At 46.5% G+C, this 13,459-nt stretch overlaps 1 protein-coding gene across 8 annotated transcripts in view; it reads left to right on the plus strand.

Moving 5' to 3' along the window:
* The window catches only part of Ppp2r5c (protein phosphatase 2 regulatory subunit B'gamma), a 114,534-nt gene that overhangs the window by 37,120 nt on the left and 63,955 nt on the right, over nt 1–13,459 (plus strand). For 2 of the 8 annotated variants that reach the window (XM_051196620.1, XM_051196619.1), the window contains exon 1: nt 1,621–1,810. The exons of 5 other annotated variants lie outside the window; for them this stretch is intronic. In XM_051196620.1, the coding sequence (XP_051052577.1) occupies nt 1,717–1,810 (94 nt within the window). In that variant the 5' untranslated portion in view covers nt 1,621–1,716. Of the gene's footprint in view, nt 1–1,619; nt 1,811–13,459 lie in introns of those variants that run through there. One more of the 8 variants, XM_051196617.1, reaches the window with a different exon arrangement.

Raw genomic sequence — 13,459 nt, forward strand, 5'->3', positions numbered from 1 at the left:
GGTGTGCCTAAAGCCCCAGTCCATCCCAGCCCTACAAGGCTGTTACCTCTGTAGGATCCCACAGTGTCTTTGGCTCTGAGAGAAGAGGGATAGGGACATGAACAGGGTTACTTTTTTCTCCTGTTGAATTGCCTTAACAGTTATTGAAAATGTCGCATTGGTGAGGGAGAGTCTGATAAACACCGAGTGCGTCTTCCTTCATTCACTGCAGTGTAATGGGCTAGGCCCATAGAAGTAACTGGCCAGCATGGCAGGTGTGCCTTATTTGTCTTATGCTTGAATTGAGCAGCTTGTAAAGTGGCACAGCATAATTACAGAAAGGTCTCCTTTTCTGTGAGGTGAAGAATTTCTCAGCTCTGCCCAGAGCTCCCTCCTACTGGCATCGCTTCCCTCTGGAGCTGTGCCCCTCCTTGTAGGGAACTTACCTCACCACATCACAGTGCTCCACTCCACAGTAGCCTTTCTATATTAACTTTGTTTTAGGATGTAAATAGTAGCATAACATAAATAGATGAGAAAAAAACCTTAATTTTGAATAAGAAAGCAAAACTTAAAGAATATAACATATTAACATTTTTTAAAACCACAAAAATAGAGCTGGCTAGAGGGCTCAGTGGGTAACGACACTTGCCACCGAGTCTTAAGACCCAGGTTTGATTCCCGGATCCAGATGGTGAAAGGAGAGAAACGGTTTCCCTACATTTTGTCCTGAGCTGTGGAAACAGACAGACAGGCACACAGAGACACACACCAAAAATAAATAAATACATACATAAAATAACCACGCTAGGCATAGGATTTTATCTTATGCCTTAAAAAAAAAGTCTTATAGCCATGTGTAGTAGTACTTCCTGGCTAAGGACTACTAAGCAGCTCTTCCGTAGATTTTTTTTTCCTGTAGATTTTTTTTAACCCTCTTTTTTTCTGGGGTTGGGAAGAAATCTTGTGTCCCGATTATAAACCCCTCACTTGCCCAGTTGGTGGTAAGGAGGAGACCGAGTGCAAGACTGGACACTAATGCATTGGGGTTTTGTAATATTTCAATAGTCATTACTTTTTTAAAAACTGGGTTGCCAGAATGCTATCAGAACACTTCTCAGAAGGCTGAGGGTAGAACTTACTAGTAGAGGGTTTGCTTAGCAAGCACCAGGCTGTAGGTACAACCCCTAGTATAAAAAACCAAAACAACAACAATAACAACAACGAAAACTTAATACTAAATGAGTGGAGTAAGGGCTAGGGGGTGGGGGCACACTACAGGTGGGCATAGGATAAGGTGCCGCTGAATTTGCCGGACCAGTTTGGGAAATGGTCGACTCATGGAGAACATGCATGCACATGCTTCCTTTTTCTGGTTGCTCCCTCCGTCTGATCGGGGTTGTGGCCTCCGGGGCCATCGCTGAGAGCTGGGATCCTTGCCTAAAAGTTAGTGAGAAATGAAGACCGTAGAGCCCGAAAATGCCCAGGCTTTTACTGCACACACACTGACAGCCAAACAGAAAGCTCTTTCCGTTTGCAGGCTTTTTTTTTTTTTTTTCCAGTGTCATTTTAAGTTGCAGCTTCTGGCCAATCAGCGAGCTCCGTGCCCACTGACATCACGAAGCAGCCAGTTCCCTCCAGCTGCAGAGAGCTTCAGTTTGCCTTTTTTTTTTAAAACTAAAATGGAGGCTGGTTTCTTGCCTTAAGGAGTACAGCGCCCTTCCCGCTGGAGCCTAGATGTTGACATGTAATAAGGCAGGCAGCGGGATGGTGGTGGATGCGGCCAGCTCCAACGGGCCTTTCCAGCCCGTGGCCCTTCTCCACATTCGAGGTGAGTTATTGTGTGTTCTACTGACCGGAACCTTCCGTGGGTAGTTAATAAATGGCTATTGTGCTTTGGATAGGAAAAGCAGGAAGTCTGTCCAGCAGCACCCCCTCCACGTTGATGGGACTGCCCCCGAGCAGGCCGGGGTGTCACCACTGATCGGTGGGCATTCTATACGTTACTTACGGGGCCTGAGGCTTAGGAGGCCTTGCACGCAGAGTTCAAAGCTGGTTTTTCTGCTTTCTGCCTGCTCTCCCATCCCCCTTTCGAGGCTGTGCTGATGTCAAAGGATGTGAAGTCACTGCCCGGGGAAGGTCTTGGGTGGGGGAAGGAAGGAGAGGCGGGCCGGCAGGCCTGGCCAAGTTGTCTGCTCACAGAGTTTGTGTTACCTTGGTGTCGGTGTTGTTGAATATTGCAAGGCTTTTGCTGGGGACAGGGCTCTGAATTAAGGATGAGCTGCGGCCAGAGAATGTGCAGAATTGGTCAGAAGAGAACTTCATTTTGGAGGATGTGTACTCCAGTCGTGAAGCCTGAAGGGAAATATGCTCGTGCATGAAATGCTGAGATCTGCTGGGCTCCTGGTTTTAAGTGTTAGCTGTTAGCATTAGTGCAGCCGGAGGAAAAGCTTTGCATTTACAGAGGCTTTGTTAAGATTTAAAAGGGCAACAAGTTTTCAGTGTGTATATAGGTCACAGGAATGCCCAGACTATGGGAAACAAATCTGTAGCTTTTTCTCCACCCTCCCCCCACCTTGAGACGCTGTAGAGATTGGCTTCCACAGTGGCTAAATGTGAGACATCCCAGGAAGAAGCAGAGAGTGACTACAGGAGCAGCAGGTGCCTTAGCTCAGGACCCGGGCAACTATTTGTATTTTGGCTAGTTGGAATAACATGACCAGGTTATGTGTAAAAGGCCAATATTAACACATTTAAGGTCCCTTATGGATAACAGATTTTTAGTTTTTTTTTTTTATTTTTATGTGTATGTATGTTTTGCCTGTGTCTGTGTATGTGCACTGTGCATGCCTGGTGCCCACAGAGGTCAGAAGAGGGCATACGATTCTCTGGAACTGGAGTTGTGGATGGCTGTGAACCACCATGCAGGTGCTGGGAACTGAACCAGCAACAAGTGCTCTCAACCACTGAGCCATTCCTCCAACCCCAACAAATTTGGTTTGTGATCTTTCTGGTTCTTGTTAAACACAGAAGATACTCTCATTCTTTCTTTGAGTTATGAATTTGTTCTGAAATAGAATCATTTGCTGTTTTGTTTGTTTGTTTGTTTTGTTTTGTTTTTGAGACAGTGTTTCTCTGTAGCTTTGGAGCCTGTCCTGGAACTCACTCTGTAGACCAGGCTGGCCTTGAACTCACAGAGATCCGCCTGCCTCTGCCTCCTGAGTGCTGGGATTAAAGGTGTGTGCCACCACTGCTCGGCTTTGGTTTTATGTTTTATAAATAGGATCAGTAGTTTGTGAGGGCCCTATTGTTAGTTCCAAACTTTCCTGTGCCTATCATGGAGTTGTCCCCTCTTAGTTGTTTTAATGTCTAATTGGCTGAGGAAAGTAGTGAATGAAGGGCCTGGCCCTGAAAGGGACTTGAGGCTTTAAGGAGTAACCTGTAGAAACCTAAAACCAGCGCAAAATGCAAACAGCTGGACTAGCTTCTCATTTTAAATCTCAGAGAGCACTTCATTTCCTCATGAGGACTTCTTAAAGCAGAGACCTTAACTTTTATTGTCTTAAACTTCCCACAGGCAGCTGCTGTGAGCAGGTGCTGAAGGTCATTGAAGTCATTCCCATGCATCCCCTTCCCCAAAGGAGCCCTGCTGGAGAGGGACAAAGGACAAATGCCTCCTGGCAGGGAGCACAGGGACTTGAGATGCTGGGAAGGCTGGGCCCTTCTCCTTTAAGACAGAGGGGTCTTTCACCCAAAAGGGAATACAACTTGCCTTTAAATGGTAGGAATAAGAGTCCAAATCTAGGAAGCTGTTTTGTTTTGTTTGCAGTCTTTAGAAATACTTTGAAAAAGAAACTGTGGCTGTAGCGGGGAGTCTTGCAAGAGGGTTGCAGGGTTCCCTGGTGCCCTTGGTGCCTTGTCATCTGTTGGATTCAGAGGCCCTTTTTTGCATGACACTTGTACACCCAGTGTTCATTCCTTACTCATTTTACATACCTCGTGTTTGTCAGTACACCGGCCAGGCTGATCCTAACCTGGAACATGCAGCTGCAATGGCCTGTCCTCACTGTGGTGTGCTGCACTGGAGTCGGGGCAGGCATGCAGACAGGGACCCCACTGCTCATCCTATCTGCAGTGCCAGGTAGTTTGGCACGTGTCGAATTTGCCATTCCTGAAACTTCAGGTGTGAAAGGGTTACACTGTAACCTGGAACAGACCTAATTGCCTCCAAGGGAGAGAGCTTGGCTGTAAATTAGCTTGGTGACTTAGACCCTGCACGTGTAGCACTAAGAGAACAGCCCGCCATGATAGGAATGCACTCTATGACACCCACTATACTAGCCTGTGGCTACATGTGGCCATCAGGCACTTAAAATGTACAGCTGGTAAATCAAATTCTTTGGTTTTTTTGAGACAGGGTTTCTCTGTATTGCTTTGGAGCCTGTCCTGGCACTCACTCTGTAGACCAGGCTGGCCTCAAACTCACAGAGATCCATCTACCTCTGCCTTCCCTAGTACTCAAATTCTTTCTTTTAGGTAAGTGTCAGCCAGGGGTTGTCAAATTGGACAGCAGAGGTCTAGTCTGGAATTGGCCCTTTTTCAAGTAAAGTCCAGACTAAATATGTTTGGCCCTGAGCAAAAGTGGCCACAGAGGTAAGGGAAGGTTGTCTGTTGTCCAACAGACTTATATTTACACAAGCAGATAGCAGGCTGGATTTGCTCATGGATCACAGACTGCTGCTGGTCTGTTCTAGGCTACTCCTGAATGTCTGAGTTGCCTGTGAAGACATGATTCCTGAATCTTCCGGCCTTGCGTCTCCTCCATGGCTGGCCCCTAGAGCTCAGCTGATGCTGTGTTGACAGTGACTATGCAGCATGGGTGTGACTGAGTTCAGGACACGCTCAAGGCATGTGTTACGTGAGCACTGGCAAGAATAAGAATGGTGTCCACCGTTACCCACTTTCATGTATTTATTTATTTTGGTGGTGGTGGTTTTTCATGACATGATTTCTCTGTGTAGCCTTGGCTGTCCTAGAATTCGATTTGTAAACCAGGCTGCCCTTGAACTCTTAGAGATCCACCTGCCTCTGCTTCTCAAGGTCTGTGATTAAAGGCGAACACCTGGCTGAGTTACCTACATTCTCAAAATCAGGCAGGGAAACTGCCAGAATGAGACTCTTGAGAAGAGTAAAGTAAGGATTCCTTCTCTGAACAGTTCACTGGGCTGCTGTCCACCCTCTGAGTGGCTCAGCTCTGGGCAGAGTGCAGGAATGCCCCTGTGAAGTTTTGCTGTGTGTCACTGGTGGTGGGGAGGGCATTGGTGAAGGCTGCACACTTTGCAGTAATTAGTTCTGTCCTTGGACTTGGGGGGAAGGCTGTGGTTCTCGCCTTACAGTAAAAGCCATTTCCTGAATTGCTTGGTTGAGATGTGTTAGTCATGTAGAAGTGTGGGGATGTGGCTGGGGGGGGGGCGGTGTTTGAACCCAGGAAGACGATGGGTGGCACAGCCTGAGTGCACCAGCTTCTGCAGCTTCGCTTCACCCCAGCTGTGCTTTACTGTGTGTGGAGTTGCGCCCTGCAGTACTTTGCAGGCCCAGGGGACACTTGCTCACTCAGGAGCCCTGCTGAGTCTCAACCTCAGTGTCGCCCAGCCTGGAGGCCTTGTCTGTGTCTGCTGCCTCAGGTGTGTCCCCGAGGAAGGAGTTGAATTGACTGCATATTAGTGTCAGGACCAAGGCCACATCCCTCTCTCTCGCTTTCCTTCTGAGTCCTTCCAGTACCGAAAGACATTATTTCCACTTCATTCATTCATTCATTCATTCTCCTGGAGAGAAGGGAGCACCTTCCGCAAGACTACAGAAACGCAGTGAGTCTAAAGCAGTCAGACTCAGCACAGTGCTGTCACAGAATTGCAAGGTGAGGGGCGCACCTCATGTGCATGCACCACACACGGACACGCTATAATTTTTAGTGTAATTTTGAAAAAAAAAAAAAACTTAAAGCCTCCTTTTTAATCTTGAAAAGACACTGCCCAAAGCAAGCAAGGACACAACACTCTAGGAGCAGATAGAGGCCTGGTTTTAGTTTAGGTCCTTGAATTATTCATAAGCCAAAAAATGCTGGCTTAAGAATGCGGGCTAAAGTGTAATGGTTAAATGCATGGAGTAAATCTAGACCAGTTTATTGTTTGGAAAAATACAAACCAAGGGCGCCCCCCACCAGATGGCTCAGCAGGAGGCCTCCTGTCCTGATGCCCTGAGCTCTGTCTCAGGGACCTACGTGGTGGAAGGGGAAAACTGAACCCTGAAATTTATCTTCTGGCCTGTGACATACATCTACCCATGCCCCAAAATGTATTCAAAATGTTACTCAAATAAATACAAAAGCCCTGGAAAGACTGGTGTAAAAAGACCAAAGGTTCAAGACGAGGGTAGGATGCTTAAGTAAGTTCAAGGCCAGCCTAGGGCTATATTGTGACACAAGTGTGGGTGAGCCCTGCACCTGTGGTTTTGAGCAGTCGGAGAACCCTGGTGCTGAGGGCTTCTCCTCGGTTCTGCAGGAACAGTAAAGATGTGACTCTGTACCTCACTAGGCAGTGCATACTAGAGTATTTATCAGAGACCTCTCAGGATCTCTGCACTTACTCAGAGACTAAAGGGGACATTAAGTCTAAGGTGGCTTGCTAATACAAACAGTATAGGGTCTAGGGATGAGACACCCCAGTATCCGTTCACCTCTGCATAGACTTAGAAAGTTTTTCATAATGTTTGAAAGAAATAGATTAGAAAGGCTGTGTTTTAGGGCATGTATGGAAGGACCTGTCACAGCATAGAAATTGCTGCCTTGTCTGTTGGCCGGTTTACTCCCTGACTGCAGACTCACAGTGTCTACACTGCTCTGTGTGTGGTATTTTGGGGGTGTTTATTTGGCTTGATATTGACAGCATTCTTACTGGCTTTATACAGTAACTATCTGCTTTTAAGGTACACAAGGTTCCCTCTGAGCTTCAGGGTTAGGGTAATGGTGAGGGTGGGGCCTGTAATGTAACCAAAACACTGGTTACATTAGACACAGGGGACCCTCTCTGTGCCTAGAAATAGGAATAATAATCTGATTTTCCTCTCCAGTGCTTGTGAGGGATAAACATGTTAGTGTATGTCAGTTGCTTACAATGGTGCCTGAACTGTTGTTGTAAGACTCTCCCAAGTGTTAGCTAGCGGTGGCCATGGTGACCCCCTTTTGTGGGATACCTGTTGTACTTTCTGGAACCCAGCAACTAACCACAGTTACAGCTGGGGCACCACCTGTATGTTTGCTCCTCTTGAAGCTCAGCTGAGGTCTGTCACATTCCCCAAGCCTTTTCATCTCTTGCCATGTTGCCACCCTAAAGCGGCTTCTTCAGTAGCATGCGGGTGTTTAAAATTATCTGCTGGGTGATCCTAGGTGCCACCTCCATGGCCTTTGTCAAGCACATGCCAACCCCTGATCTAGCCTCCTTAGCTCTGTCAAGCCCAAACTAAGAACTCACGCTTACATATTTAACTGCTTTGAAGTAGAGTTTTAGCATTAACAGTTACTAAGACACTTTTGGCTTAGGAGTTAGCGGTTCTGATGGAGACCACTCCCAGATAGTGGCATTTCCACTGGGGTTTTGAATGCAGATGTTGCTGTCTGATGTTTTTAGCTGTGACTTCTAGGAGTCGCATCAGAGTTTGTACATATGGATTCCTTTTTTAATGTTGATTTGTTTTTCTTTTCCTTTATTTGAGACGGGGTCTTACCTCGTTGCTCAGGCTAGTCTCAAACTCTTGGGCTTAAGAAGCTCTCCTGTTTCAGCCTCCCATGTATCTGGAACTACACGCCTTTGCCACTGTGCATAGCTAATGCTATTTTCTGTAATTAGGAAGTATTTATATTCCATTTTTTCCCTCCAGATTATTTTCATCTTCTGCCTGTTAAATTAGGCAGTATTTGAACCAAGTAAGATCTCAGTTGGAAGCTTCAATCCTACTGTTTTAATTTTTAATATTGTGGTATTTAGTAGAATTTGATATGTTAACATTTGGTTGTGATTTTACCATCTCTGTTTGCACGTTATAGCTTTTATCACATGTTGTATTTTTTGTCTGCTGGTTGTGTTACTCATAAACACTATTTCTAAATGGTAGTGTTTAATTTCTAAAATCCTGAGAACAATGATGTGCCTGACATTCTAGGGGACAATCTTAACCCTGACGTTGCTGGCCCTTCAGTTTTGGGAGGCCTCAGAGAAAAGGCGGAGAAGGTGTAAGCCAAACACACTTGAGAGCCACGTACTGAGAACTCAATGGCTGTGGTAACCCTGCAGTCTGCAGAAAACCACACACCAGGGTCCCCAGAGTTGCAGAGCTGCCTTCAAGATGTCTGCAGGTGTCCCGTAGTCTGAATGCTTTCTTCATAGGAAAATCAGGGTGTGCACCTTGGCCTGATGGTGAAGCAATGTTGCTTAAACGGCTACTTTCATAGAACAAGGTAGCGATGTCCGGCTAGTGTCCACGTGCCAATAGCCATGCACATGCCTGTCTAACCTAAGAGCATCCTTGACAAAGCATTAAACTACCTTAGAAAACCCTAACCCTGACACACACTTCCTCAAGTCTATGCGATGAAATGCAGAGCTCACGTAGAGGCATTTCAGTATGCTGGGGTGCGTTGTCCGTCCTGAGGAAACAGCCCATCTTGGTGAATTGAGTTGCAGGGTTAATGCTCTAGCCACTTCCTGGGCCCATCATTTTTACTTGAAATAACAGAAACCACATTGCGTTTATGACACAAACATTTGGCACATCTTCTCAGATAGCCAAGAAGTGAGTTTATCAGTTCAAAGGAAACAATCGTGACAGTATGTTTTTGCTTCTGGTAAAATTTCAGCTTTCGAACTAAGTATGAATTTTGAAAAAATTGTATTTGCCATTGTAAGTGTGACAGCTCTCCAATGAAGCCTGTCCTGCCGGGATTGGTGGCATTGTTCACTTACAGTGGGAGGCCTACGTAACTCAGTGCACCAGTATGTTCCTGGGGACCACAAGTGACAACGGCATAAAACATATGCTGGCAACAGAGCCTTCGACTGTGCGCCACACATCCGTGGAGTTTGATGTCACTGAACAGCTCATCAGCTCGGCCTCAGATTCCACACTGCGGCCAGTACTTAAGGTCACACTTGTTGGCCAGGTATAGTGGATCGTGCTTGTGTAAGCCCAGGACACAGGAGGCTGAGGCAGGTTAACCATGAGCTTCAGGCTTGCCCGGGCTACAGAGTAAGACAATCTCAGAAATCACACAACAACAGAAGTAATTTACAGCAGCCACTCTCGATTCTTGAACTTAGTGTGGGGATCAGAGACAATTGAACATTTTTTCAAGCTGTTGAGGTAGCCCCTCTTTTCCAACTAAGTATGTTCCTGTTGGTCTGAGAGAGAAAGAGAGAGGGGGCCGGGAGGGAGGGAGAGTTTCTCGTACCTCTCAACAAAAACAACCTACCACAGGAAGTTGAATACAGAAGCACTCATGCAAATAAACCTGCCTTCTGTTAAGTCTGCTGCCAAAGGCCTATACACAAGTGTAGAATTTCCCCTAATTTTAGGAAATAATTTTATTTTAGTAACAGTGTGGCCTGACATGAAATAGGCCTATTAATAACTTAAGAAGAGGGTGACATTTTAAAAATTCTCGTATGTGGCCCATATCTCTGAATGTAACATATCAAAGCTCTTTAGGGTATTCATCTAGAACCTGACACCATAAGTGGGTCCCAGCACCACAAAAACCAGATCTCTCTAGCCTGGACTGGAAGTGTTTCCAGTGTCTTTGTGTTTCCACTCAGATCCACACAAAATAGGCCAGTGAACTAAGCAGTTAACCCATCACTGTGGAAAGGGGCTCTCTGGCCTCGCAGGGTGAATGTTCAGGGCTCAGTGACTCCCACGTGCCTTAGTTTCTTTCGTCTTTTAAGAAATGTGTTTTTGAAACCCTTTTCATTTGATCCATATATGAGCACAGCCACCTTTGCATTTTTCTTAATCAGAACTTAAAACCTTACTTGCCCCTGAGGTCGTCCTTACCTTCTGCATAGTCTTCACCTACATCTGCAAAGTGCTTGCCATTCGTTTGCAGTTTGCTGTGTGCACTTACAGACCTCCTTCTGTGTGTGTTTGCTTACCCACACAAACAATAATAAATGTGCACCTGCCTGGGGACAGGCCGCACTCATGCAGTGCATTCCTTTTATAGGTCTTAGGAGAGTCAGGACAGGACACTCGCCACCTGGTCTAGCTTCAGAGTGGAGACCCTGTCCCCCTTACCACAGCCTGGAGATGTGGGCTTCCAATTCTTAGTTCTTCAGACCTCAGCTGAGGTGCATTTTACTATATAATAGTAATACATATTACTATTATAGTATAAATTACTATGTATAATATATTACTATTATACACTATGTACTACGAGACCATCACTGATCTTTTGAAGGACATTTTACTTCAGTTTTAAAATGTTAGGCCGCTCTCATTAAGTGACCCTGCCCACCAGACACGCCCCTTCCTGGGTTGTCAGATGACATGCCCTTCCTGGGTTGTTCAAGAATCAGCTGTTAGAACCAGGATGAAGGACTGACTGTCATTTACAGGGTCTGAGTTAAGTCTCGGTACCTTCCTGAACCTGCAAGTATGTTCTTGTTTAGAAGTGCATTCCGAAAGATTCTTTGTTTTCATGGGTGCTGGGAGAAGGGAACTTTGAAGACCCAGGAAAGAGTAGCAAAGAGACTGAGCAGAGTTTCCTTTGCCCTGTGGAGGTGCCTGCCAGGGGGGAATGCCAGCAGCTGTCCCAGAGCAGGCTTTCTGCGCATACATTCACGTACATCATACATCTTTTGTTTGTTTGGGGCATTCTTGAGACAGAGCCTCACTGTGTAGTCCCAACCACCCACAGGTACGGTACAGGCCCCTTCAGCTTCAGCCTCTAGAGTGCTTGAGTTATAAGCATGTGCCACTCCATCTGGCCCAGCCTTCCTTCACAGCAAAATCACGTTGGCACTGTGCTAAGAGAAGAGTTTGGGAAGCTGGAGAGATGGCTCCATAGGTAAGAGTACTTGCAGCTCACCAGCCCAAGAACTTGAGTTCAGATTTAGCTCTCATGTAAGGAGCTGGGTGTGCCTGTGCATCTGTCCGGGTGGAGACAGGACAGAAGATGCTCGCTGGGGCTGTCCTGTTGCAAGCCCAGTTTCAGGGCCACTGAAAGGCCCTATCTGAAAGGAGGAACCTTGAGAGCTGTGGAGCAAGACACCCAGTGTCGTCCTCTGTCCCACTACACACAAGGGCGTGTACCCACACATGCGCTCACACAGCATTTTTGTTATTCAGAAACAACACTAAAATGTATAGGCAAAGTTAGGCTAGGGATATGGAACTCAGTCTTGGGGGTCTTGGGTTTAGCCCCAGTACTACAGAAAGAAAACAAATGAGCTAAAGCTATTTTTTTTTTTTTTACAAGCTGCCTTTCCTCCTCTCTTATTGTAAGTAGAAACTCAATTCTCTGATGTTAGCCTCGAACTTGAGACTGTCTAGTTAGCCTCAGCCTCCTGGGAGCACAACTCCAAGTTTAATTTTTGTGACCTATTTCCTGGATACAGCTAAAGCCATCACATGTTGAAACTGAGGTTTTTCTGAGACAGGCAAACTTCTGGGATGGGATATGACTCATTTAAATAGCACACTACTGGTAGGAATTCTGCATCTTTTTTTCACTTTCAAGTTTTATACATATTTAAGTGTGAGCTTTAAAATATTAATCATCAAGTTTTGCATTTTATTTTTGTATGAGTTGGATTTATCATTATTCAGCTAAATGAACACAAGCTGTCCTGCCTTCCTAGGTTGGAAAAACAATTGCTGGGGTGTGCGTGTGCGCACGTGTGTTCTGGTAATTCCGAACGAACATCAGCTAACCAGAAGCCCCTTCAGCCTTACTGCCTCCTTAGAGCAGTACATGGGCATGGGCTCATGAGACTTTTCACCTTCTGTTTTCTGCAGAGAAGAGAGCCTGTTCGAGAATCAGGGGCTAAACCTGGAGCAGCAAAGTAACTTAGGATACTGCACCTCACACTTCATGATTAAGAAGTACGTTCAGTAATGAGTTCTTGGGTGGGAAGCAGAGACTTGCCAGCCAAGCGAATGGCTGGCTTTAACTGTGGCATCCATGTAACTAGACAGGCCTCCTGGGCAAATGTTTACCCAGCAGCCCTCGGCAGAGCCATCGGCACTGAACTTCTTGCTACCCGGTGTGCCAGGCGTCGCTGTGTTTTCTCTCTCCAGGGTTCTTCATATCGTTTAAGCGAATCGTTGGGCCCAGCAGTTTCCTGGGAGCAGCCAGTGTGCTGTCTGCGCCTTCCAGTGAGAGTAGAGTGACCCTCAGCACTGTCATTAGCACCCAGGAACCTTTTCATCTTCAAAGCTGCTTGCAGGTGTTCATTAGCAGTCATCTTCTTACCTGTGAGGGAGGAAACAGGTGTTATTAGCCCCATTTTTACAGTTGTGGAATTCAGAGCAGGGTGCTCACCAACTTGCCTGAGGTCCTGGAGCAGTTGGTGACAGAGGCCTTGGGCTTTCTGACTCACAGTTCTGGGCTCCCACTGTGGCTGAGCATGGGAAGCTGCTCTTGCAGGTCCCCTTATCACAGAGATCTCTACCGAGCTCTGTCTGATGTGTTTACAGTGATGTAGAGTGCAGGGTACCGAGACAAGCTAGTCAATCTGATGGTGTCATCGAGAAAATCACAAGATGCAGATCCTGGGGCACGAAGGTAAGGAAGGCTCTTCCCAGGGGCTGTGGTTACGGATGAAATTAACTCGGCAGTGCCTGGCTGCAGCCTGTCTTCATGGTGATGGTGCTCATGGTGACCTGCCTCACCTTGAGTTAAGGGGCTCAGCCGTCCTGAGAGATCCACTGCATAGCTGGATTGTTAACGCACAGCTGGCAAGAGTATTTCAGTGCTGAACTTTTATTCCTGATAAAGATGCTTAATGTGATTCCAAGAGTCTGGCACTGTGGTGACTTCTCCTCCTTGTGCTGGTGGCTAAGTAGCGTGGCCCTGTAGAATAGAGACATCTTCCTCTGAAAGCAGGCTCTGTCTTAGCTTACGAGTTTGTGGAAGGAGACGTGGTCGTAGACACAAACATTTCTTGATGTGTACCATGAAGAGAAGTTGGCATGGCGGTAGAAGCACCATGAACTTGCATTCCTGCCCGTTCATCCTCTTCCTTCCCAATCCCCGCTCCCATCCCTCTTCCTTCCCAATCCCCGCTCCCATCCCTCTTCCTTCCCAATCCCCGCTCCCATCCTCTGTGTGCACCGTTGGTAGCATAGCAGCCCTGTGGTCTCACTGCACCAAATGAGTTTGAACTTCAAACAGATCACTTCCAATGGGACGAAACTTTATACTCGG

Source organism: Phodopus roborovskii, unplaced genomic scaffold (assembly GCF_943737965.1).
Source record: "Phodopus roborovskii unplaced genomic scaffold, PHOROB, whole genome shotgun sequence".
NCBI classification, from domain to species: Eukaryota; Metazoa; Chordata; class Mammalia; order Rodentia; family Cricetidae; genus Phodopus; species Phodopus roborovskii.